The sequence below is a fragment of the Scleropages formosus genome, chromosome 20 (assembly GCF_900964775.1).
Source record: "Scleropages formosus chromosome 20, fSclFor1.1, whole genome shotgun sequence".
NCBI classification, from domain to species: domain Eukaryota; kingdom Metazoa; phylum Chordata; class Actinopteri; order Osteoglossiformes; family Osteoglossidae; genus Scleropages; species Scleropages formosus.
This window is the reverse complement of record NC_041825.1, coordinates 263,328-285,561: the sequence shown is the minus strand read 5'-3', so window position 1 is coordinate 285,561 and position 22,234 is coordinate 263,328. Positions and strand designations below refer to the sequence as shown.

At 48.7% G+C, this 22,234-nt stretch overlaps 1 protein-coding gene across 1 annotated transcript in view; it reads left to right on the top strand.

Moving 5' to 3' along the window:
- The first annotated feature begins 3,771 nt into the window (after positions 1 to 3,771).
- LOC108918937 (potassium voltage-gated channel subfamily H member 4-like) overlaps positions 3,772 to 22,234 on the top strand; it is a 49,390-nt gene continuing 30,927 nt past the window's right edge. The window contains exon 1 of the mRNA XM_018726585.1: positions 3,772 to 3,847. Within this exon, the coding sequence (XP_018582101.1) occupies positions 3,772 to 3,847 (76 nt within the window). The remainder of the gene's footprint in view (positions 3,848 to 22,234) is intronic.

The following is a 22,234-nucleotide window of genomic DNA, read 5'->3' as shown; positions in this document are numbered from 1 at the left end:
TGCTGAAACTGTTACTGTGTTTTACTATGGTGATGTGCAGAGGGTGTGAGTCATTTTATTCAGCGTGTGTCCCCGTGCAACCTGCACTCTGGAGTCCAGCTTCACTCCCAGGTCTGAGTGACTGTTCCTCATTAACTTAATCTGCTGTGCTGATGCTACTGCTCCAGCATCCAGGGCAGAAAGACAGCAGCAGCAACAACCAACTGGTAGAACATCTCCAGCAGTGATCTACACTTACATGTTTACTCAGGCATTCCACCTTGAAATGTAATTCACTTGGCTGTGTTTGTTTTTAACCACCTTTATACCACTTGTCCCATATGGTGTCGCGGGGAACCAGAGCCTACCCAGTAACACAGGGCATAAGGCCGGAGGGGGAGGGGACACACCCAGGACGGGACGCCAGTCCGTCGCAAGGCACCCCAAGCGGGACCTGAACCCCAGACCTGCCGGGGAGCAGGACTGCGGTCCAACCCACTGCGCCACCACACCCCTATAACCTTTATACCAAAGCATATTAAATTTACTTGTTTAAGTTATAAATTCCTGACTATTTCTTCTTGTTGAGCATTGTTTCACTACTTAAGAGCTGAGGAGCATCCCGTGCCGACTGAAGATGATAACCAACTGCCATAATGGACGAGACGTATGATGCTGAGCTGGGAATTCAAGATACCATATTGCAACAATCCCACTTTTATGTACTTAGTTATTAAACTGGCTTAGATGTCTTATATAATTTAGGATGTCCCGGGGGGGTTGGGGGGGCAGCCATTGGCCCTTGGCCCTTGGACCCCCAGAGGTTTTTTTTCTCCCTCAACTTTCAGTTGGGAGTTTTTGCTGCTTTCCTCCGTGGCCAGTAGGCATATTTATAGCTCTATAAAAGTACTGTATTATGGTAGCCATTAGTCAACTGTCTTCTTTGTTTCTGCGTGAGAAGAGCTCTCTAAAAATACATCGAATTGAACTGAATCTACGCACTCCAACGGACCAGACCCTCCTCAGAAAGCAAAGGCAACCAAGTCCTTCACCAGGTTCAAATCTCAGCTTCTGCTGTAGTAACCCTGAGCAAAGCACTTACCCAGAATTGCTGCAGTGATTTCACACCATTGTATAAATAGGTGAAAACTGGTTTTTTTTGATAAAAATAAAAAAACGTAGCCCAGGTGTGCATGAAATAAATTCCCCCAGGCCTACTCGATAGACACAAATATACACAAAAATGAAGTTGGGCCGTAAATGCTTGAAGTTTCTTATTTTTAGCTAACTCCCAAGCGAAAAGAAAGAAACTTTCAGTGCCGTGAAGTTGGACATGCCCTCCAGACAGCAGCTCCAAAATATTCAGACAGATGTTGCCCTGTAGCTACTCATCTAAATGGCACCTCACAGTGAAGCAGGTTTCTGGCAACAGGCTGTTTCTCACTTTCTGGTGCCATGTGAGCACATATAACTTGTCTTCCACCTGGGGGACTTTGATATGAAGCTCATTACCATGTGACACCACTGAGGAGTTCTCCTCTTCACTTGTTATTCTGCTACATGCATTATGCGTACGACGTTTAAGGTCACCTCTTGGCTTTGAGGAATTCCAGTGGGCTCGTAACCCTGGAGACCTCCAGCTGTGCCCCAAAACTATAATTGCGCTCAAGTTCAGCTCAGATTTACCTCTCAGAAGTGTGGTTGGTCAGATTTAAGGTTAAATGCCGAGAAGGGAGGAACACGGGCATAATGGACGTTTGGTGAAGCTTGGATTTAATCGGAACTCGAGGTTGATAAATGGGAGAAGTGGTAGCGCTCCGGTGGGGAATTGTGTGGAATTGTATTGTCAGCATTTTCCCTGCCTCTGTAGCAGAACAAGTAGTCCAGACGGAAGAAATTGTGGCTTGTTCTGTCCACCTGGAGCAATCCATCGTCGGAGAGAGATGAGCAGAGCAGCACGTTGAGTGTTTTCTCAGAGCTGAAAAAAATGTACAGTGCACCTGATTCACTGAATTGCACTCGAGGAGAACAGAAAGAGCATCTGAAAAGAAATAACTCTAAAGCAATGGGGATTTTTCTTCTCAGGAAATTCATATTAGTCACTGTAATTATTTCATATTAGTGCCAATTATATTATTTAAACGACTTTGCAGAAGGGTCAAGGTGGCACAGCGGTTCTCTGAATGCACGTGTGCTAAACGCAGTGCGGCTGAAAGGAAAAGCACTTTTTCCCCCGCATTTCCACATTTTCAGCCTCTAACTAGTCTAAACCAAGAGAACTGTTATGTTTTTTCACCTAAGAACATATCTGCCCTGCCTGTAAGGTGCAGCTCTGTTTACCAAGTGTCTCGATGCACAATGTATTTTTGCCCTCTTGTCACTGGCGTGTTTTGAGTCCCTTCTGCGCTTGAGCGCATGAAGAAGAACACACCGCACAGCATGTGAACGGGTGCGCTTGGAGGTGGAGGAAGAGACTCTACAGGCAGGGCGCCATCGCAGCTGATGTTTCTTGCTGAGCCGTGGCCACGGGTGCGAGGCAGGCGATTTCGTCCTCGGCCACCGTGACGACTCCTCTTACACGAGTGGGATCGATTCAATTACGGCTGCGGGCTCCATTACGCTCGCATTTATGAGCAGCGGGGCAAAGAGCACACAGCGACACTGGGTCGTCCCTTCGCCCCCCGCCAAACGGGAGCGGACACAGTAGAGCGCTGGCGCACTGAGCCTGTCAAAGGCTGAATGAACGGAGTGACCCGGGGCTGCAAACACACTGTGACACGTTTAGAGGAACAGCTCCTCTTTCTCCTTTCGCTACTAGGAAACGTTCTCTCCACTCCGGTTCCTGCTCCGACGAGAGCAGCGGTCAGTCGTGTCCTCCCCCGCCCCCCAGCGCACATCACCTCTCGGGCCTCATGCCACAAGCTGTTACAGTGAGTGTGCTGCGCTACTGTAACATCTGCGCTGCTGCGTTCACCGCTTCGCGGGATTTAAGTTCAGCGTTCGAGGTATTTCGGGTGTAAGTTCACACATTGCTGAAAGAACAGAATGTGCTCTATTGTCACCCGGGAAAAATGAGATGTGGCTGAAATTCACAGTTTTTGCTCTCTGCAGCACTTCAGTCGACACAAATATGAGCTCCTGAAAATGACACGTCCATCATCATCTGTTCGCCAGAGATGTGTGAGTAGCGGTGACGCTGTTGGCGACGGCAAGGTCTTCTCCCTCGGAGCATCATCCACACGAGTGTTCGGTCCTCCACCCACAGAAGCTCGAGTTGTGAACCCTCCTCGCTGGCAGAGATGGGGGGGCACTGAGGACGCTCGAGAAGGTGCAGCTCTGCTTCACACTGCTCTGCCAACCGCAGGGGAGAGAGACTGAGTGAGGGGAGGGAGAGAGGGAGAGTGAGGGAGGGAGAGGGAGATGGAGAGCGAGAGGTAGAGGCAGAGAGACGGAGAGACGGAGAGACGGAGGCGGAGAGGGAGCACTGGGCCAGCACCAGAGATGGCAGTTATGCGGACCCCCGTCACGATGGCAGGCTTCTTTATTCGCTGGCTCTGCTGGGTCCCGGGGTTTCTCCTGTCCTGCACTCGTCTCCACTGCGCAGGGAGCCGAAGGACCCGCGGTCGGGCATGAAATGAACTCATGTCCAGCGCTGGCTTCACCGGAAAGGCCAGCTCTTTCAAGTTTAGTTTAGCGAGTCTGACACCTGTACCCGACCCCCCCCCGCACCTCTGCAACCGGAGGATGGATTAACCGTGCAGGACCTGGCAGTGCTCCTCAACACGAGTCAAGATGCCAGTGATGAAAGGTCTCCTGGCCCCTCAGAACACCTTCTTGGACACCATCGCCACCAGGTTTGATGGTACCCGTAAGTACACGGGAGCCCCGGTCGCACATCTCCTCTCCCTCTGTTATCCTCACTTGGCATTTGACATTTTTTCTCTGTCAATGTGCAGTTTCGCACCCGGTGGCTCTCGGGCGCCACTTCTGCTCCCGTTCGTCGGCGCGTTTCGTGTGCCGTTGGTGCACTGGTGCATTTCAGCGTCCGGCGAATTTCTGCTGAAGGTCTTTGTCTTGTGTGGTCCATGTGGGACCGAGCACTTTCTTCAATTCCTTTCAAGACTCAATGAAAACAGTGAAAAGATTTTGCGCTATGACTGGTGTTGAGAAAAGCATCGACTTGCTGAAACACAGCACTTGTGCACACGGCCACTGTCCGTTCAGTCGTTCTGTTTCACACGCTTTTCCACGTGACGCTGGTCTGGTGGCGCCTTCGTGGCATCTTCTCGCGGACACAATTGACTCACCACAGCTTTGTCACAGTAACTGTTGGAAAGGAGCCGAATAGTGCACTTTGTGACCTTTGTGTCGGCACCACAGCTTCTTCCGTACCTGGCAACGAAAAAGGCGAAAATCACTGGAGATGAGAATCCCCAGCTGAGACACGCCCAGGGGGTGGCTCGCCTCTTGTTTTCTTCCTTTTCTGCCGTAGTAGCTTACAGCACAATAAACTTTCTTTGATTTTCACCTTGGGATTGTGTCCCCTGCGTGTGTGTGTGTGTGTGTGTGTGTGTGTGTGTGGAGGGACAGAGTGCTCCGTGAGAGATACACACAGGGTGCCGCCCAACACATTCAGCTGATCTTGAACACACAAGTGTCTCCTGAGGAGTATCACTATGATAAATATTCCCTCAAAAAGCAGAAAGACACAAAGTGGCGCGTCGTGTACCAGGGTACGGCGGTGGAGCGCGGCGAATCGCTCTCACGTTCTGCTGAACTGTGCTCTGTATGCAGGGTACATGACAGCACACAGGAGCATTATTGACTTCTGTCTTTTCCTTGCCACGCATTTCATAATTATTTGCTCTAAGAGGAAGGTGATCTCAAATAATAATAATAATAATAATAATAATAATAAAAATAAGACTCTCCATGTGTTTTATGGTACAGTTTAAACAGTTGGTGAATTGCTCACATATACATTCATTTCATAATTACAGTGAGGGGCATGACGCTGCTGCTGCTGCTGAGCACTGCAATATTGTCCCTGAAAACATACTCATGGAACACATTCCTTCTGTGCTGCGCACGAAAACAACTGCTTAGCTCAGCCTTTCTTATATTTACGCAGAAGTATAATATTGTAGTGGGTTGGCCCGGGTCCTCCTTTCTGGTGGGTCTGGGGTTCGAGTCCCGCTTGGGGTGCCTTGCGACGGACTGGCGTCACGTCCTGGGTGGGTCCCCTCCGGGTGGGTCACCTCCGGGTGGGTTCCCTCCCCCTCCGGCCCTACGCCCCGAGTTGCTGGGTAGGCTCCAGTTCCCCGCGACCCTGTATTGGACAAGCGGTTCAGAAAATGTGTGTGTGTGTGTATAATATTCTATTGACAGAGGAACGAATCACAGAGCTAAACTCAATGAAATTTAATCAAAAGCAGCAATTTCTCCATGTTCATACAGATAGTCATATAAATAGCCACTGAGAATAATTCTGAATAATTGAAGTCCCACCCAACCCCAGATCCTTTCATTAAAGAATCACACACAAATGTACAAACTTAACAGCTTCTATTAGTATGAGAAGGTCACGTAAACAAGTATAAAAAACACATAAATGAGTTTCCAGATGCAATAATTTTCCTTGTTGTCTGTGCAAGTGATGTGGGTGTGCTCATATGCCCTTCCTCCCCACCTCAAATCCCCTTTCCACTGATGTTTCATTCGCTGTCTACAAGGAAATCACACACACACACGCGCACGCATGCACACACACATAAATAATCATGATACTGTATATAACTTTTAATTTATTGATCATAATTTACAATTTACATGTTAAACACATTGATCTAAACTTATGTTCGTGGGGGTGTGGTGGCGCAGTGAGTTTTGGCCGGTGCCTGCTGTGTAGCGGGTCTGGGGTTCGAGCCCTGCTTGGGGTGCCCTGTCATGGACTCGTCTCCCATCCTGGGTGTGTCCCCTGTGCCCGGTGTTGCTGGGATAGGTTCTGGCTCACCGTGTCTCCCCCACTCTCGGACAAGTGGCTGCTGACATTGGGTGGGTGGGTGGTTGCTTGGTTGGCTTATGCTTGTACTGTTGCCTCAGTCCCAGACTGAAAATGTGAATCTATGTGGTATTGAAGCCCTCAAGGACAATGCCCTTTCTTGAAGGGGATACTTGTCAGAGGAAAGGTGTTTGAGTGACAGTGTGTATGGAAGTGGCACGCTGCAGTGAGCACGGTACACCATGGTACACGGGAGAAGAGTGAAACACGATGTAAGCCAGACAGAGCTGCTCAGTAATGTGTGAGAACGCAGAACCCCTGAATACACAGTCCTTGTGAAACCATGATTGCACAAAAACCTCAGGAAATAACATCTAATCCCTCCCGAGGGCCACATGGTGCTCCAAGTGCCATTTTTAATCAAGGGAGGATACCGGTGCACTTTGCCACACGGGGGAGCATTCGGGGAGCTGAAGCATCGTAAAGCCCCGGTAAACCATCAGTGCTCTCATATTTACTGCAAATGAGTCGCTCTGCTGTGCGCTCTTAGTCCCCAGAACTGCACGTCCATCTGATTTCTGACGTGTGTGCTCTCCCCCAACCCGCTCTGGCAACTCTGATCAATGCATGAGGTCCCCTGGGGTACAAGAGTCATGGCCCCTCAGGAAGCCAAGCCTTGTAACGTAGGACCACCCGGCGCAGGAGAAGAACGCTGACCTTAAACAGGCCCACAGGCGTTAGTTCACACTTCCTGTGTTTTCACCGGTAAAACATACATGAGTCAAGGAGCAGCACAGTGTGGTTCGAGCCACACATTAATGGTTTGGGAAAATATGACCATGGCAGAGGAGGAAAAGACAACGAACTGTTTCAGTTAAAAGCCCAAAAAGCTGAAACATCTACCACTAGAGACACGTTTGCACGTCATGAAAGCATTTTTACTCAGCTGTTCTTGTTGCGGGGATGTGGTGGCACAGTGGGTTTGAGTGAGTCCTGCTCTCTGGTGGGTCTGGGGTTTGAGTTCCGCTTGGGGTGCCTTGTGATGAACTGGCATCCTGTCCTGGGTGTGTCCCTTCCCTCTCCAGCCTTGTGCCCTGTGTTGCTGGGTTAAGCTCCGGCTTGCCGTGACCCCGCTTGGGATGTGTGTGTGTGTGTGTGTGTGTGTGTGTGTGTGTGTGTGTGTGTATTGGTGTGTTTGTGTTCGTTTGTTCTTGTTGCAGTGCTGGATTTCAAATGCCTCACACTGATTCATGTGAACTTTACACTGGAAGATGGAAAAGGCTTCTCGTGATGTGGACAATATGAAGTACTGAATGTACAGTGTGTCATACAGATGGTACCGCTGTAAACTGCTCTGTTTGTGCAGCTACACTGAATATTTACTGCACTCAAAGGTACACTTAAGTCTGCCAGTGGCATCGCTTATCGTTCAGTGCGGTCATCTCAGGGTAAGGAAGAGTTGCAGGGTATTTAGTGTAATGCGCTTTGAAGTTTACCAGGCCTTCGGAAGTACGGCGATACAATGAGAAACTGCTCTTCGAAAAATAGACATCTCACCCTTCTGTCCAGAGGTCAGGGCTCATAGATTATGGAGACGAGTGTCAAACAGAGAGCCAGTGGTCACTGATTATGCGGTACAGGCAGCGAGGTAAAATGGGGTAAAATGTGGGAAGAGTTGAAAGTACATTGTTCTGTAAGTTCTGGAGTGGCTGTGATAGACATGAAGAAGTGGGGGAGTAACAGTCCTGAGACAAGTAGTGAAAGTGTCTCTCATACACGAGGAGATGGGCCTGCAGCTCTACAGCAATGCTCTAGTAGCTCTTGTGCTCTCAGCACTTGCGTTTCTTTCATGTTTCCAGCCTTTTTGATGCAGACTTGCTCGTTTATTTTGGATCATTGTCTTGCTGCCTGACCCAACTGCGCTTCAGCTTCAAGTCAAGGACTGACGGGCCCACGTTCTCCCCACGAACTGCGTGTCTGTCGGCAAACTAATGGTTTTGCAACTAGAAAGACTTTAGGAAGACTGAAAAAATGTTAATGGAGTGACACAGACAAGGCGTGAGACACTGACAAATGGTCAGGTGGACAAACGGTCCGACACAGTAAAAGCTGAGCGAGTCACGGACCTACAGTAGAAGGGGCTCAAGGAAATATGGACGGCGGTCAAGAAATTGACAGACTTGAATTAGAACTTCCTTAGAGTGCGAGTCAGCTGTGTTTGACCACGTGGTCCACGGAAGAAGAGTGTGTAGAAGGAACTTGAGCGTGGTGACCGACCGCATCTGAACTCATAGTGATGTTATGTTTCACCACCTATATTACCTCTATTATAGTGATAAAGCGTGGCAGATTATCAACACTTTGTAAAACGTCATGGCATTAGAACCAGTACGTCATGAGATTCGTTGGGATTTGTAGGCACTCAAAGCGTTTGCTTTGGTCTCTTTGTGCTGTTTTTGGGTTCTGTAGTCACAGTATGTAGCAATACTGCAAGGCTCAATGTTCGTCCTGTTTCCTGCATTTTGGCTGCATATTGGTGCAGAAAAGAGCAGAAGTTCCACAAGCACGAGGCAGTCTCAGTCCCCAGAGAGGCTTATTGAAGGTCTCTGCTTGTGTGTGTTTTGCATCGCTTGTTTTGTGCCCAGGAGTGACTTGCATGCGTGTAAACGTTCTGACGTTCCTGGAGCAGATGGTGTTTTCAGCACGTGGCCCACAGCTACGTGATACAAAGAGGCGATTCAGGGCGACGCAAAAGCCTACAGCGACAACGACTGAACGGCACTGTGCTGCTGCTCACCCCTCCCTCGGCACATTGGTGAAATTGTTGTTCATGTTGTTCATACCTGAACGATTTGTTATGTAGAAACACGTGAATGACAGTGAATGAAAGGAGCTGAGAACGAGGTACCTCGTTTCTGACAATGTACCGTATGCCTTTTTCATCTTCCGTGTGTTTTCTCCTGTTTTCTCGTATCACAGTTTTTAAGTATAGGCTGGAGACGGCTTAAAACTGTACGTATTGCTCATGATTGCCCCTTGGGACCCCCTGCATGTGCTTCCCTTCATTGCCATCATCACATGTCCATTGTCCTTCTATGGGAGGTTTACTCGAACCCAGTGACCTGAGCAGGCTGAGCCAGTCGCTTTCAGGGATGGTCCCAGCCGAGCTTTTCATTAATTGTGAGATTGACGGAGCTGTTTATTGAATGATTGACTGAAGATTTGTCAAACTAGTTTAAACATATCTAACAAAGTTTTATAAATCAGCACAATAATCTCCTTTGCATTAATCAGCCCCTTTGTATGACTGGAGCTGGAAACCTGACAGCAGTTACATCATTGTAATTATTGATGAGGCGTCAGGGTTTGTGAAAAGACACAAATGCAAAACTAAGGCTGATTTAAATCACAGAACCATGTAAATGGAAGACTTTTTTCCAGATCTCCTTAAATACCTTGCCTTTATTCTGTGATGACGTGCTCATTTGGACGTGTTTGGCGCACACAACCTGTTTCGGACTGGCAGAACAGGAACATGATACTATGTTTAGTAACCTCACAGAGGAATTCGGACAAAAATCTATTCTTATATTGCCAATGCCTGAATTGTCTTACAAAACGAGTGTCAATTGAAAAGTGCAGTGGGCATCATGGATGTGCTACCCTCGCGTATAGTCATCAAGGGTCTCTTCACTTAGCAGGAGCCCAGCAAACGAATTAGGCAAAAGCAGCACTTGCCTTGGCAGGCTTTGGAAAATAAACTCTGAAATAACCTTATGAAATATCCAAAATAGATTTTCCTACTAAGTGGAGGTTGCAGGAGTCTCCTGTGTTCATTTGTATCCATCATAGCACATATTATTTCAGCTTTAAATTAATTCTGCTCCTTCCCTCATGAGTCTCAATAAAATGGGTCATTTAATTTAATAAGTTCAATGATTATAAATGAATGCTGTCAAGTAGAGTGCGATTGTCCTCTTCCTTTGGCTTTGAATGACTGCACTGTTATGTTTCCCTCCTGAAAAGTCCACAGAAACAATCTGTGTCTTATTTATTAGATGCACCATCTCTGCATGGATTCATTTAAAATTCAGGGCAAAAGCTTCTCTTTTTAGGAGGAAGGCTGCTGCTCTTTTCCAAGGTGTTTGCATATGTGCTTTTGTTGGTCGAAAGGCTGCGGCTGTCCGCCAGGCCGGTTGGTGGGCGCCGAGCCCCCGAGGCAGTGTGTCGCAGGGGCCCAAGAAAACCCGGGGCTCAAAATAGGTACCCCCGGTTGCCCGGGAGACCACATCCCTCAGTGGTGCTCAAGTGCCGCCAGAAACTCTTCTGCTGTTCCCACCCGCGTGGACAGACGAGACATGGGACGAGTGCAAGTAGCGCCAATGGGCACAAGGAGAGGCTGAAGCGGCAGCACCAGGGTTCACACACAAGGCTTCTCCACAGCCGCCAAGTCCAGCTTTCTCAGCAGCAGCCCTGTGTGCCGCTCTCTTGGGCTTCAAGGAGCGTGAAGCACTGTTATGCTTCGGGTCTCAAATGTCTTGCAGCAAGAGCCCAGGGAACGAATTAGGCAAAGTCCGCACAGTGTCTCTTAATCGCTGTACCGGATGTAGTCCAGCTCATATTTCACAATTGTTTCTCATGAGTTACTTCTGTTTCTTAAGGCAGGGATGAAGAAGGTGCTGATCTAAGTGTTATTCACTTATTTATTATTATGGGGAATGAAAGTCCTCATGTGACCCACATGATGTGACCTATATTCTCCGAACAAAATCTTACTCTGAGAAGAACTAGAGTCATTAGAAGAAATGCATTAAGCAGAAAAAGTGAGATCACACAATTAAAACATCAACGCTTTCCATGGATGTTTATTGTTAAGCCCTTCTGCTTTTCAGCAGAGCATCATTGTGTAGCAAATTACACGATGAAACTCTTTGTTTGCCCACCATTGTAATGGCAACATCAGAGTGAATTTCTTTCTGTGGGTATCAGTGCAAGTATCCTGTAGAAATAAATGTGAATGGACTTATGATCATCTTTTCCCTGAGGTCAATATGACTGTGCATTATGAATGTTTATGGAGTTTAATGAATGTATGAAAAAGTCAATTAACAGTGCACAACATAACCCCAGAACTCTATCGATTTAAACTGTAAGGTATTCTGTGCTCTTACAGTCTGGGCCACTAAAGAGAACATTTTCCCCCATAAATACATGTACATGGCTGCTATTGGCTCTCTATTAATAGTATACAGCTTATATCATATACACAACGTCCACAACCGCTTGTCCCGAATGAGGTCACAGTGAACCGGAGCCTAACCCGGCAACATAGGGTGCAAGGGGGGAAAGGACACATCCAGAATGGGACGCCAGTCCATTGCAAGACACCTCAAACAGGATTTGAACCCCAGACCCTCCAGAGAGCAGGCACAGGCCAAACCTGCTGCACTCCCATATCTATCACAGTATAGTATAATAGCATATATGAGCTGTCTTGGGTAATGGAATTCTCCTCTGAAAGACCTTTTCAGTTCAGCACTATTCTTTATTGCTTATGTTAAACCTTCTCCTTCATCCATCCATCCATTTTCTTGCCTGCTTGGCCTTCTAGGGTAGCGCTGGCAACAGGGAGAGCAGAGAGGCCCAGCTGCCCCTGTCCCCTGCAACTTCCTCCAGCTCAGCCTGGGGGATCCCCAGCCATTCCCAGACCAGCTGTGAGATATAATCCCTCCAGTGAGTCCTGGGCCAACTTCTGGGCCTCGTCCCAGTTGGTCTTGCCTGGTATACCTCCAAAAGGGAAGCACCCAGGGGGCATCAGATGCCCGAACCACCTCAACTGACACCTCTCAATGTGAAGGAGCAACGGCTCTACTCTGAGTTCCTCCCAGGTGTCCGAACTCTTCACCCTCTCACGGAGAGTCCCAACACCCTACGGAGAAAACTCATATCAGCCTCTTGTATCCGCGATCATATTCTTTCGGTCATTACCCAGAGTTCATGACCATAGGTGAGGGTAGGGATGTAGAATGTTTGGTAAATACAGAGCTTTGCCTTATGACTCTGCTCCCCCTTTACCACTACAGTCCAGCACAGAAACCGCATTACTAGTCCTGATATCACGCTCCTTTCTCCCCTTATTTGTGAACAAGACCCCAAGATACTTAAACTCCTCCACCTGGGGCAAATTCTCTCACTTTACCTGGAGGGGGCATGCCATCCTGTTCCATGAGAGAACCATGGACTCAGAGTTGAAGGTGCTGATCCTCATACCAATTGCTTCATACTCAGCTACAAACCCTTCTAGTGTGTGTTGGAGGCAACCGTGTGATGGTGCCAAAAGGAAATCATCCGCAAAAAGAAGAGATATCACTTTCCGACTCCCAGATAGAATGCCCTCCTGACCTCGACTGTGTCTTGATATCCTATCCATGAAAACCACAAACAGCAGTGGGGACAAAGCACAACCTTGGCGGAGTCCAACACCCACATTGAACGGGCTTGACTTAATGCCAAGTATGTGGACACAGCTCTTACTCCATGTGTACACAGACCGAATGGCCCACAGTAGTGGACCCAGCACCCTATACTCCCACAGAATTTCTCAGGGAACACGGTCATAGGCCTTCTCCAAGTCCACAAAACACATGTAGACTGGATTAGCGAACTCCCATACCCCTTCAATTATCTGTGAGAGGATAAAAAGCTGGTCCACTGTTCCACGGCAAGGACGGAATCCGCATTGTTCCTCTTCAATCTGAGGTTCAACTATCGGCCGGAGCCTCCTTTCCAGCACCCTGACATAGACTTTCCTACGGAGGCTGAGAAGTGTGATACCCCAATAGTCAGCACACACTCTCCAGTCCCCTTTCTTAAAGATAGGGACCACCACCCAAGTTTGCCAATCCAAAGGCACTGTCCCCGAGGTCCATGCAACATTGCAGAGGCATGTCAGCCATGACAGCTCTACAACATCCAGGGCCTTAAGCATTTCTGGGCAAATCTCAACCACTCCCGGTGCTTTCCCACTGTAGAGCTCACCACCTACTTCAGTGACTTTCACCAGGGAAATGGACTCCGATACCCTGGAAGCCTCTGGCCCTGTCTCCTGTAAGGGAAGCATATCTCTCAGGTTTAAGAGTTTGTCAAAGTGCTTCTTTCACCTCCCGATAATGTCCTCATTTGAGGTCAGAGTTTCTCCACTTTTGCTGAGCACAGCCTGAGCGAGGCTCCTCCGACCCCTCCTAAGTCGCCGGATGGTTCTCTGAAGCCGACCGATGATCATTTTCCATGGCCTCTCCAAACTCTTCCCATGCTCTTGATTTTGCTTCTGCAACCACAGCTGCTTCTGCCTTTTTTGCCTGCTGGTACCTATCTGCTGCGTCAGGAGTGCCCAGAGCCAACCATGCCCTAAAGGCCTCCTTCTTCAGCTTGATGGCTTCCCTCACCACCAGTGTCCACCAGTGGGTTCTTGGATTGTTGCCATGACTGGCACCAACAAGCTTTTGGCCACAGCAGTGCCTGGTTGCTTCTACAGTGGATGTTTGGAACATATTCAGACTCCATGTCTCCTACCTCCTCCAAGACATGAGAGAAGCTTTCCCAGAAGTGTGAGTTAAAATCATTCCGGACAGGCCCCTCTGACAGTCGTTCCCAGCACACCCTCACAATACGCTTGTGTCTACCGGATCTGTCCATCAGTTTTCCTCGCCATTTGATCCAACTCAACACCAGATGGTGATCAGTTGACAGCTCAGCACCTTTCTTCACCCCAGTGTCCAGAACATGTGGCCTCAAGTCAGATGAAAGGACTACAAAGTCGATCTTTGACCTTTAGCCCAAGAGGCTCTGGTACCAAGTACACTTATGAGCATCCTTGTGTTTGAACATGGTGTTTGTTATGGACAAACCATGACTCCCACAGAAGTGCAATAACACTTCGCCATTCGGGTTTAGATCAGACAAGCCGTTCTTCCCAATCACCCCACTCCAGATTTCCCAGTCATTGCCAACATGAGCATTGAAGTCCTCCAGCAGGACTATGGAGTCTGTAGGTGGGGACCTGTCCAGAATCCCACCACACCCTCTCCAAGAAAGTCGAATACTCTGAACTGCTGTTTGGTGCATTAGCACACACAACAAAGTTTTCTTCTCTGAGACCTTAAGTCACATTGAGGGGACAGTATTTGTTCACCGTGATAAATTCCAGCTGTATGGAAGCCAGCTGGGGGCTTGTGAGTATCCCCACACCTGCCCGGTGCCTCTCACCCAGTGCAACTCCTGAGTAGGAGAGAGACCACCCATGTCGAGGAGTTTGGTTCCAGAGCCAACACTGTGAGTAGAGATAAGCCTAACTATATCTAGTTGGTATCTCTCAGCCTCCCGCACCAGTTCTGCCCCCCCAGTGAGGTTACATTTCACGTGCCAAGAGCCAATTTCTGCCACGAGGGGCCATGACGACACGCGTCACCCTGCCTCCTCCTGCTGCCTGAAAAACATCGCACATGACCCTCATGTTGGACCTTGCAAGCGGTGGGCCCACATGGCCCCCCCACATTGTCTTTTTGGGCTGAGGCGGGCCGGGTTACGTGGGCTACCCGGCCACCAGGCGCTCGCCTAGGAACACTACACCCAAGCCTGACTCCAGGGTAGGTCCCAGTGACCCTATTCCGGGCAGGGTAAACGTTCTCTTGTCTACTTTTTTCATGGGGGTTTTTGGATAAACCTTCTCCTTTGCTCATTAATTAATCTTTCAGTGACATCTCCTGATAACACAAATTTTTATTTCATGCTGATTTTTAGTATTTGCAAAAAAGTTGTTGTCATTCATATTATAGATGTCATGCCAGAATAAGGGAGGTCAGGGCAATGGTGGATAGGACCCAATCGCGGGTCCCATTTAGTATCAGCAAAGCCAAAGAGTCAGACGAAAAGCAGTAGTTAAGGACAGGCATGGGTCAGGCGATGAGCATTTGGGGTTTCGTGGGAGAGACAAGGGACGTGAACGATGAGACGCAGCAAAGGTTGGTAACCAGGAAGTCAGGAACTGTGAATTGTCAGGAATCAAGGTGCACACAGGGATTGCGGTCGCTCGAGTGAGGTTCCACAAGCAGGCATGGAATGCTGGTCCTTTTATCCCGTGCTACTGTGATGAGAGGCAGGTGTGGGCAAGGTGCGCGTGACAAAAGAGGCCTCATTGACTTTTTGGATGCGGTTTTGAATGGGCACTCCACTAAGATGCATGTTCCCGATTTTGCACAAGGGCTCTCTTCAAAAGTCTGTAGCTGAGCCATAACCTATGGCTAACAAATTCATAAAACAAACACACAAATAAAGTGATCAAAGGAGAAAACATAATGCAATGCTTTCATTCTACCTCAAAAAGGCAGGAAGAGGCAACGACACACGCAAGAGGTTAAAATGAACGAGAGAAGCACTGTTGTCTGAGATTAAAATTATTCTTCTTTAAAATGTTTTAATGAATTTAAATGTTTAAAATAAATGTAAAATGTTTAAAATGAATTATTCTTCTTTAATATTCTCAGCATTTGAGAAGAACACGTGTATCTTTTCTGAGGGAAGTCGAGGCTCATATGAGCTAAAATCATGCTAAGTTACCGCTCTTATGAAGCGAGACTTACTGTGAAGGTGCGAGGGTACAGAGGTGGCCACATGGGTGGATGAAGGCACGAGGACAGCAAACAAAACAGGCATGTGAGCCTTTTGAATCACAGCATAAAGAAAACACAAATCAGGCAACATCAACAGAAAAGTGGTCAGTAGAACATCAGAACTGCTGTCCTGCTCCAGGAAGCCTTTTTATTCCCTGCCAACTCTCCCCAAGAGTCTTCCCAAATCCTCTGACCATTAGCCTTCATGAGGCAGAGCAGGCAGTGGGGAGCTGTCCACCACGATCCTTCACAACCCACCTGGGAACCACCACCCGCAGAGGCCACGAGACATTTCTTTCGAGTAATGATGTGGGCACTCTAGTGTCTGTAGAGACGACTTTTTCTGCAACTGGAGATAGAGCTCGTGGGCCATGTTTTGAGTGCTGTGGACTGGAGAGAAAGGTCCTAAGTCAGGTTCCCCACTGCTGTGTGTGAAGATATCAGTGTCCCTTTCTTGCGACCCCAGTTCCAGTCCCCCTGCTGTCACCATCTGTTTCAATCGCTCTGTGTTCTAAGAGATCTACAGAAGGAAGGTGGAGTATAAAGCGTGTTGATCACATGCTGCTTTACATTGTCACCGTAAGGCTATAAAGTCACACATGTATCACAGAGGGAGTCAATGGACAGTTTGCAAGTGTTTTCACAGTGTAGGTAAGGGGGCTAAATAAGGTGAAATGTATCCTGAACAAGGGTAAAATGGGAGACCCTGAAGACCTGTCCCCTCTGGCCACGCAGCCAGGTGGTCTGCTAAGAGCTTCTCTAGCACAAGAGCAGGTGTGTTCTGCGATGAGCCGAGAATCCCCTCGGCCCCGTTTGGGGAAAAGTGGCTCAGGTCTTCCCCCGCCCCCAATAAGCTGTGAGGGTTTGCTTATTTTTAATGATGACACATTCTGCTGTTCTATACCCTTCTCTTCCAAGACCTCAGCGTGAACTTTGTCTCTTTGGGCTTCTTCACTTATTCTTTTTTATAATCACCACCAAGTGAATGGAATTGTGAGAAAAAATTCACATACTAAAGAAATGATGCACTTTTTCTGAAAAGAATTTTAATTAGAAATAATTAATATATTAGTCATCTGCTTTGTCTGGCTGTAAACATTTCTCCTGTGTTTACTCTTAGAGTTAATAGTTAGGTGTCATGTAAGTGCTGCTCATTTTGCCAACAGCAGCTCTACTTACTGCAGGCGAAGTGACTTCCATAGCAAAACTATACTGTTGGCTTGTAGGCTTGTAACTACAGCCATCTCCCGGTATCCGGTCTTAAAACTTATTGACTGCACCACGCATATATACTCTTAATGCTGTTGCCAGTTGTGGAGCGGGGGTGGCCACATAGGTGGAACAGAGGCTATTGACAGTTCAGCAGCACAGAAACAGGGCTTTTATGGCAAAAAGCATAACTAGCAGTTGGGGTGAGGCACCTTTAAGACACGAAACTCTTACACAAATAAAAAAAGGTCCGTAACCGGAACCCGCAGCCAAGAGAAACATTGCACTCTAATTCCAAGCGCTTCTGTCCTTCCTTTCAGCCGGCGCCCGTTTGGCGGTGTCTCTCCCTTCCCCAGGCCTCGGAGCGGCTGCCTTCAAACTCGGCTCTTTGCTATGCGAAAGTGGCACAGGGTGGGCGCGGGGGGGGTGTTCTAGTTAGGGTTAGGGGCTCTCCAGTGATCTTTGCCCCACCTGGTACCACATCCTCACCTCCAGCCAGCTCACAACACCCAACTGCAGTTTAACACACGGTCAGACACGTGTGAGAAAACGGACAGTAGTTCTGTGGACGGACTGAAGTCGTTTCCACGCCGATGTGTGTGAAGGGACACATTTTATTAGTGCGCTGATTCTTACAGGTCACCGGAAACATCCTTTCATCCTGCTTCAATGTCCTGATCCCGCTGGTGCTCACTCTGCTCCAAAGCCTGTCCCAGGTAGAGCAGCGCATCACAGAAAGCTGTCTCTCACTCCGTCTCACTCTGGCACAAACATACACGCACACACGCACGCACACACACATGCCCACGCCTCTTCCCACAGAGACTCACAATGTTATTCCACGTACAGCTACTCAGTCACTTACAGAGCTGAGTAATTTTTACTGAAGCAGTTCAGAGTGAGCACATTGCTCAAGGGTACTGGAGCAGTAGGGGGGACTTGACCGTGCGACCTTCAGAGCTGTAGGCAGGAGCTGTACCCACTTTGCCATCAGCTGGCCTGTCGCCCCCCATGGTCAGTATGTGTTTTCGGGTTCTTCTCAAGAGCACTGCGTGAGTTTTCTTTAAATACAGTACTGTGGAGCTCAGAGTAAAACCTCAAAACAGGTCTAATCAGCATGTCAATTACCATGCTTTGTTCCGAATGCAAAAGACACGCACGCATCTGTTCTCAAACCTGACTGACGGACCACACGTGACACGGTTCTCAGAAACTCTAATAGAGCTGTAAAAGCTCACCATTGGGGGAAAAACTTGTCCATTTCTGTCTAATGAGAGTCTGATGTCCCCTCATTTCTAACAGCCTCTGGAAAGTATTACCTGTTTAGCATATATTTTCCATGCATAGCAGTGCAGGTATGATTTCTTGATTCCAAAGGAGTTCCCGGAGCCACTGCCTGTACGAGACCGCTAGGCTTCACAACCCATTCTCACCGAACCCGGGACCTGTAACACGCTCACGTTCGGATTAAGGCTTCCACGTGACCTTGCATTTTGCTCGCGGGGTTTGTGATGAGGAGAGGGACACTGAAGCCGAGCGTCCAGCTTGTGTGACGGGGGACAGGCGTTGAGGACATGCGCGTTCATTGCCCTTTTCGGCGTAACTGCTGCCCAGAAGCTGCTCTCTTTTTTTTGGATGGTCAGTGACTTCTGAGAGAAGCTGCTCTTCAAAGTCTTGCTCTGATGTTTGCCAAGGATGCAGCCCAGGAAGGGATGAGGCAACTTGTATTCCCTGAGGTTCGTGTCAGAGGTTCAGATGATCAATCGGACAAAGTTTGTCAGACGTGAGACCTGGTGCCCCCCGTCCCCCATCCTCACTCTGGGGCCTTGCTGCACTATTTGTCCCTAATTAATCACTTACATAATTGGTGCTCAGAGAGATGCCTCTGGAAGCGAATGGCGGAATGTTTCTTTTCTTAATGCCACCGACTCTGAGTGCGTCACAGGTTTGACGAGCGCGGCTGTGGGGGGAGTTTCAGCGCCTTTCCATTTGCTGCCCATCTCTCATTTTCAGCTGCTGAAGGTTCTCAGCTGTGCTCCACAGACAAACGGAAAGTAAGACGGAAAGAGCTGCAGTGAGATATTATTAAACGGTGATGTATGGACTCGCCGCTTGGTGACCCACTTAGAGCCGAGCAGGGCGGCTGTAGGCCTCGTACCGGGAACCCGGAGCTGCACGAGCAGCAGTAATGAAGCTGAACACCCCCAACTGTCAGCATAGCAAAATCAATTGGAAAGAAGATGGAACTTTCCTTTGCGCAACTTTCCCCTGTAGCACTTGAGTGTGGATTTTCCCAAAGCGACTGGACGCACGACGCCTTTGTTTGCATCACTTTGCTAGCGTGTGAAACGAGCCTTTTCACTTTTCTCTCCCATTAAGACACAGCTGCCGCACAGAACAACACGGAGACTGGCGATGCTGTGCCGAACAATGGCAAAATGGAAACTCGGTGCTCCACGTGCTTCTGTACGACTGCGGTGTGACGGCGCGCTGCCCGCTACCTGCTGCCCAAGGGAACGGAGCGACTCGGTGGGTGCGCCTGCGTCTCCAGTGTGTGAGGGAGGAGGATTCCAAGATACGGAGACGATGTCTGCAGCCCCAGCCAGTTATTCTAATGTGCATAACAACGTTATCAGCAAGTGTCAAATTATAGCGATCAATTACAGAAGGACTGATGATGATCCACGTTGATGGGGTTGGTCATGCAAAGCGCTTGTTTATAGACAACACTGAGCAGCGGAGGGATAGCACTGATCAGGAGCTCGGAGCTGCTCTCGGCTGGACGCTCAGAAGATGCTTGGGGTGAAGCCTCCTCTGCAGTGACATTCGTTAGCGTGGCTGCATGAGCTCTGCTACCAGTCGCATGTCGGCGTCTCCTGCTGCCCTGCGTCCGAGAGGCAAATCACACTGTGAGGTGAAATATGGGAAAAGGGCGCCATCGTTTACTCTCTCCTCCTGTATTCTGACTCATGTTCGTGGGCACATGCACAACGCTCACAATGACGTGGTTCGCCGCCACATAATCGTTCGGTTATCGAAAGAGAACATTCACGGCGCTTGGAACGTGGAATCTTCCACATGAGCCCCGCTTGGACTGAGGTTTGGTGCCGAAAACTGGAATTCAGCTGCGACTCGGAACTTATTTGATGGTATGCTCTGAAATTACATCAGTGCCACATATACAGCAGAGGTGTACACACCTGTCAGCTTGCCGGCATCACGGACCGTTCCCTCGGCCGTTGTCAAGGTAATGGTGTGGTGGCGGCTCTTCCTCACGCAGCCAAGTCCCGGGTGGCTGTTTGTTGCCAGTTCAGTGGCAACTTCCTCTCTGAGAGGCACCGCTAGCATCAAAGTCCTGGTGCTTCGCTGTTTGGGAGAGGAGACCAGTTGAACCTGTCAGCTGACAACTTTACCCGGGTGCTCCACTTGCCTTCCTCCTAGAAGCTACTGCTCAGGGGTCACAGATGGAACTTCTCGAATGGAGAAGCCAGTGTGGTGCTCTCTTGAGTCCTCCGGCATCCCACGTACATGAGAAGCTGCTGAAGAGATCAGTCTCGTTTCTTTGTGGTTTCCTCTAAACCCTAATTCCTCGCCTGCTCTCTGTGGCGTTGTGCTCCTTCCTCTTCTTGGCGTCAGGTTGCTTCCATCCTCCTCCTTCCAGAGCACTGCTCTGGGATGTGGTGAGACCGTCCCCAGCACGGTAAAGGTGGCACTGTATCTCCTCCCAAATCTCTTTCCAAAGGAACTGCACAATTCCCCACTGCGGGCTCTGCAGTTTTACCGGAATTTGGCAAAGCAGCAGAATTTGGAATTTGTCTCACATCCTGTAGAATGAGCTTCTGGGTTCTTCATGGGTTCCACAGTTACATCATGTGTAATTGTAGCGTGATATTTTCCACAGCTCATACGTCAGAAAATGTGTGATTTTCCGGAAGGTGAACCTTTCGGCCGTAAGTCCCCGGCAGAGTCGAGTGTTTTCTTCTCCTCATTTTGGGCCAAGATGCACCGGAGCTGCGAGAATACAGAGCGCAAGAGTCATTGCAAAGGCAGCTTCTTCAGCAGCTCTCGGGTTCGAGACAGTTACACATTTACAGTGAGAGCAGGCAGAAAGCGCAATGAAAAATTCAAAAGCCTTACGTACCTTTACACAGAAGTAATGTCACTGTGTAAAGTGTCACCTTTCTGGGGGCCTCCACTGCTGGAGAAAAATGTGAAAACCCTCTTTAATAGCTTTTTCTTGTTTGGAGAGAAACCCCCCCCCACCCGGGACCTGCAGCGAAGAGCTTTGACGAAATAAAACGTGGAACCACACTGAAAAGTCACCTTTCAGGCAGGGAGTCTTACTTCTGAAGCTGAAAGCCTGGAGAGCGCCAGCGCTCGAGAAAAGCGCACGTGCACAACGTCGGCTCCAGTGTTGGTATAGCGGCGCCTCAAAGATTGAAGGACAGCGGGCAGAAGCGGTCGCAGGTGCCGTGACGCCTGTTCGGTGGGTCTTGTCTCAAGGACGAGGCAGCGTGAGGTTCTTCTCCCCACGTGGGCCGTGATGCACAGCTGAAGTGTGGCAAGGAGCTCCTCGCGCCCGCATTCGAAGGTTGAGGCTCACGCAGAGAGCTCATTGTCTGCCTCATTTGCTTGAGCGACAGCTGAGTGGTAAAGGAGGGAAAACGAAAACTTTGTGTGAAGCTCCGCGTGAAGCTCCAGAAGGAGCCAACATCTGAGCTCCCACCTCTCGCTGATGGCGGACGCACTTGAAAGGGCCGATTCTCTTTCTTGCAATATCGCCTCTAGTCGGGGCCTATTTTCGACAGCCTGAGTTCGGCTTCGAAAGTGCCTTACCGCGGTGCACTACATTCTCATCATTTTACACATGAGCTACAAAGAGAGCTCTGTGAACAAGATCATGTTCTGCTGTATGGACAAGTGGACGTCGAGGTACAGCGTTAATCCAGCAAATCATATCATATCATTGGCCCCAGGAGAATTTACAGTTATTCATTTACAGTAGCTGACGCTTTTCTCCAAAGCAACTTACAATTATTTACCCATTTATAGAGATGTGTAATTTTACTGGAGCAATTTAGGGTAAGTACCTCGCTCAAAGGTGCTACAGCTGGAGGTGGGATTCAAACCTGTGCCCTTTGGGTCCAAAGGCAGCAGCTCTAGCCACTACAGTACTAGCTGTCCCCTCGTTACAATTTTATATAGTACAAGAATTATTTTCAATGTTGTGTTTCACAGTTATTGCAATATACTATATATCACCACATTTATCACTAAGTAAAGAGTTTATGCTCTGCTGTTTGACTCACCACTGATATGCTGCTGTGCGCATGAGCAGCTGGAGCATTCGCACAGCACTAATTCATTGTCTGCTGAA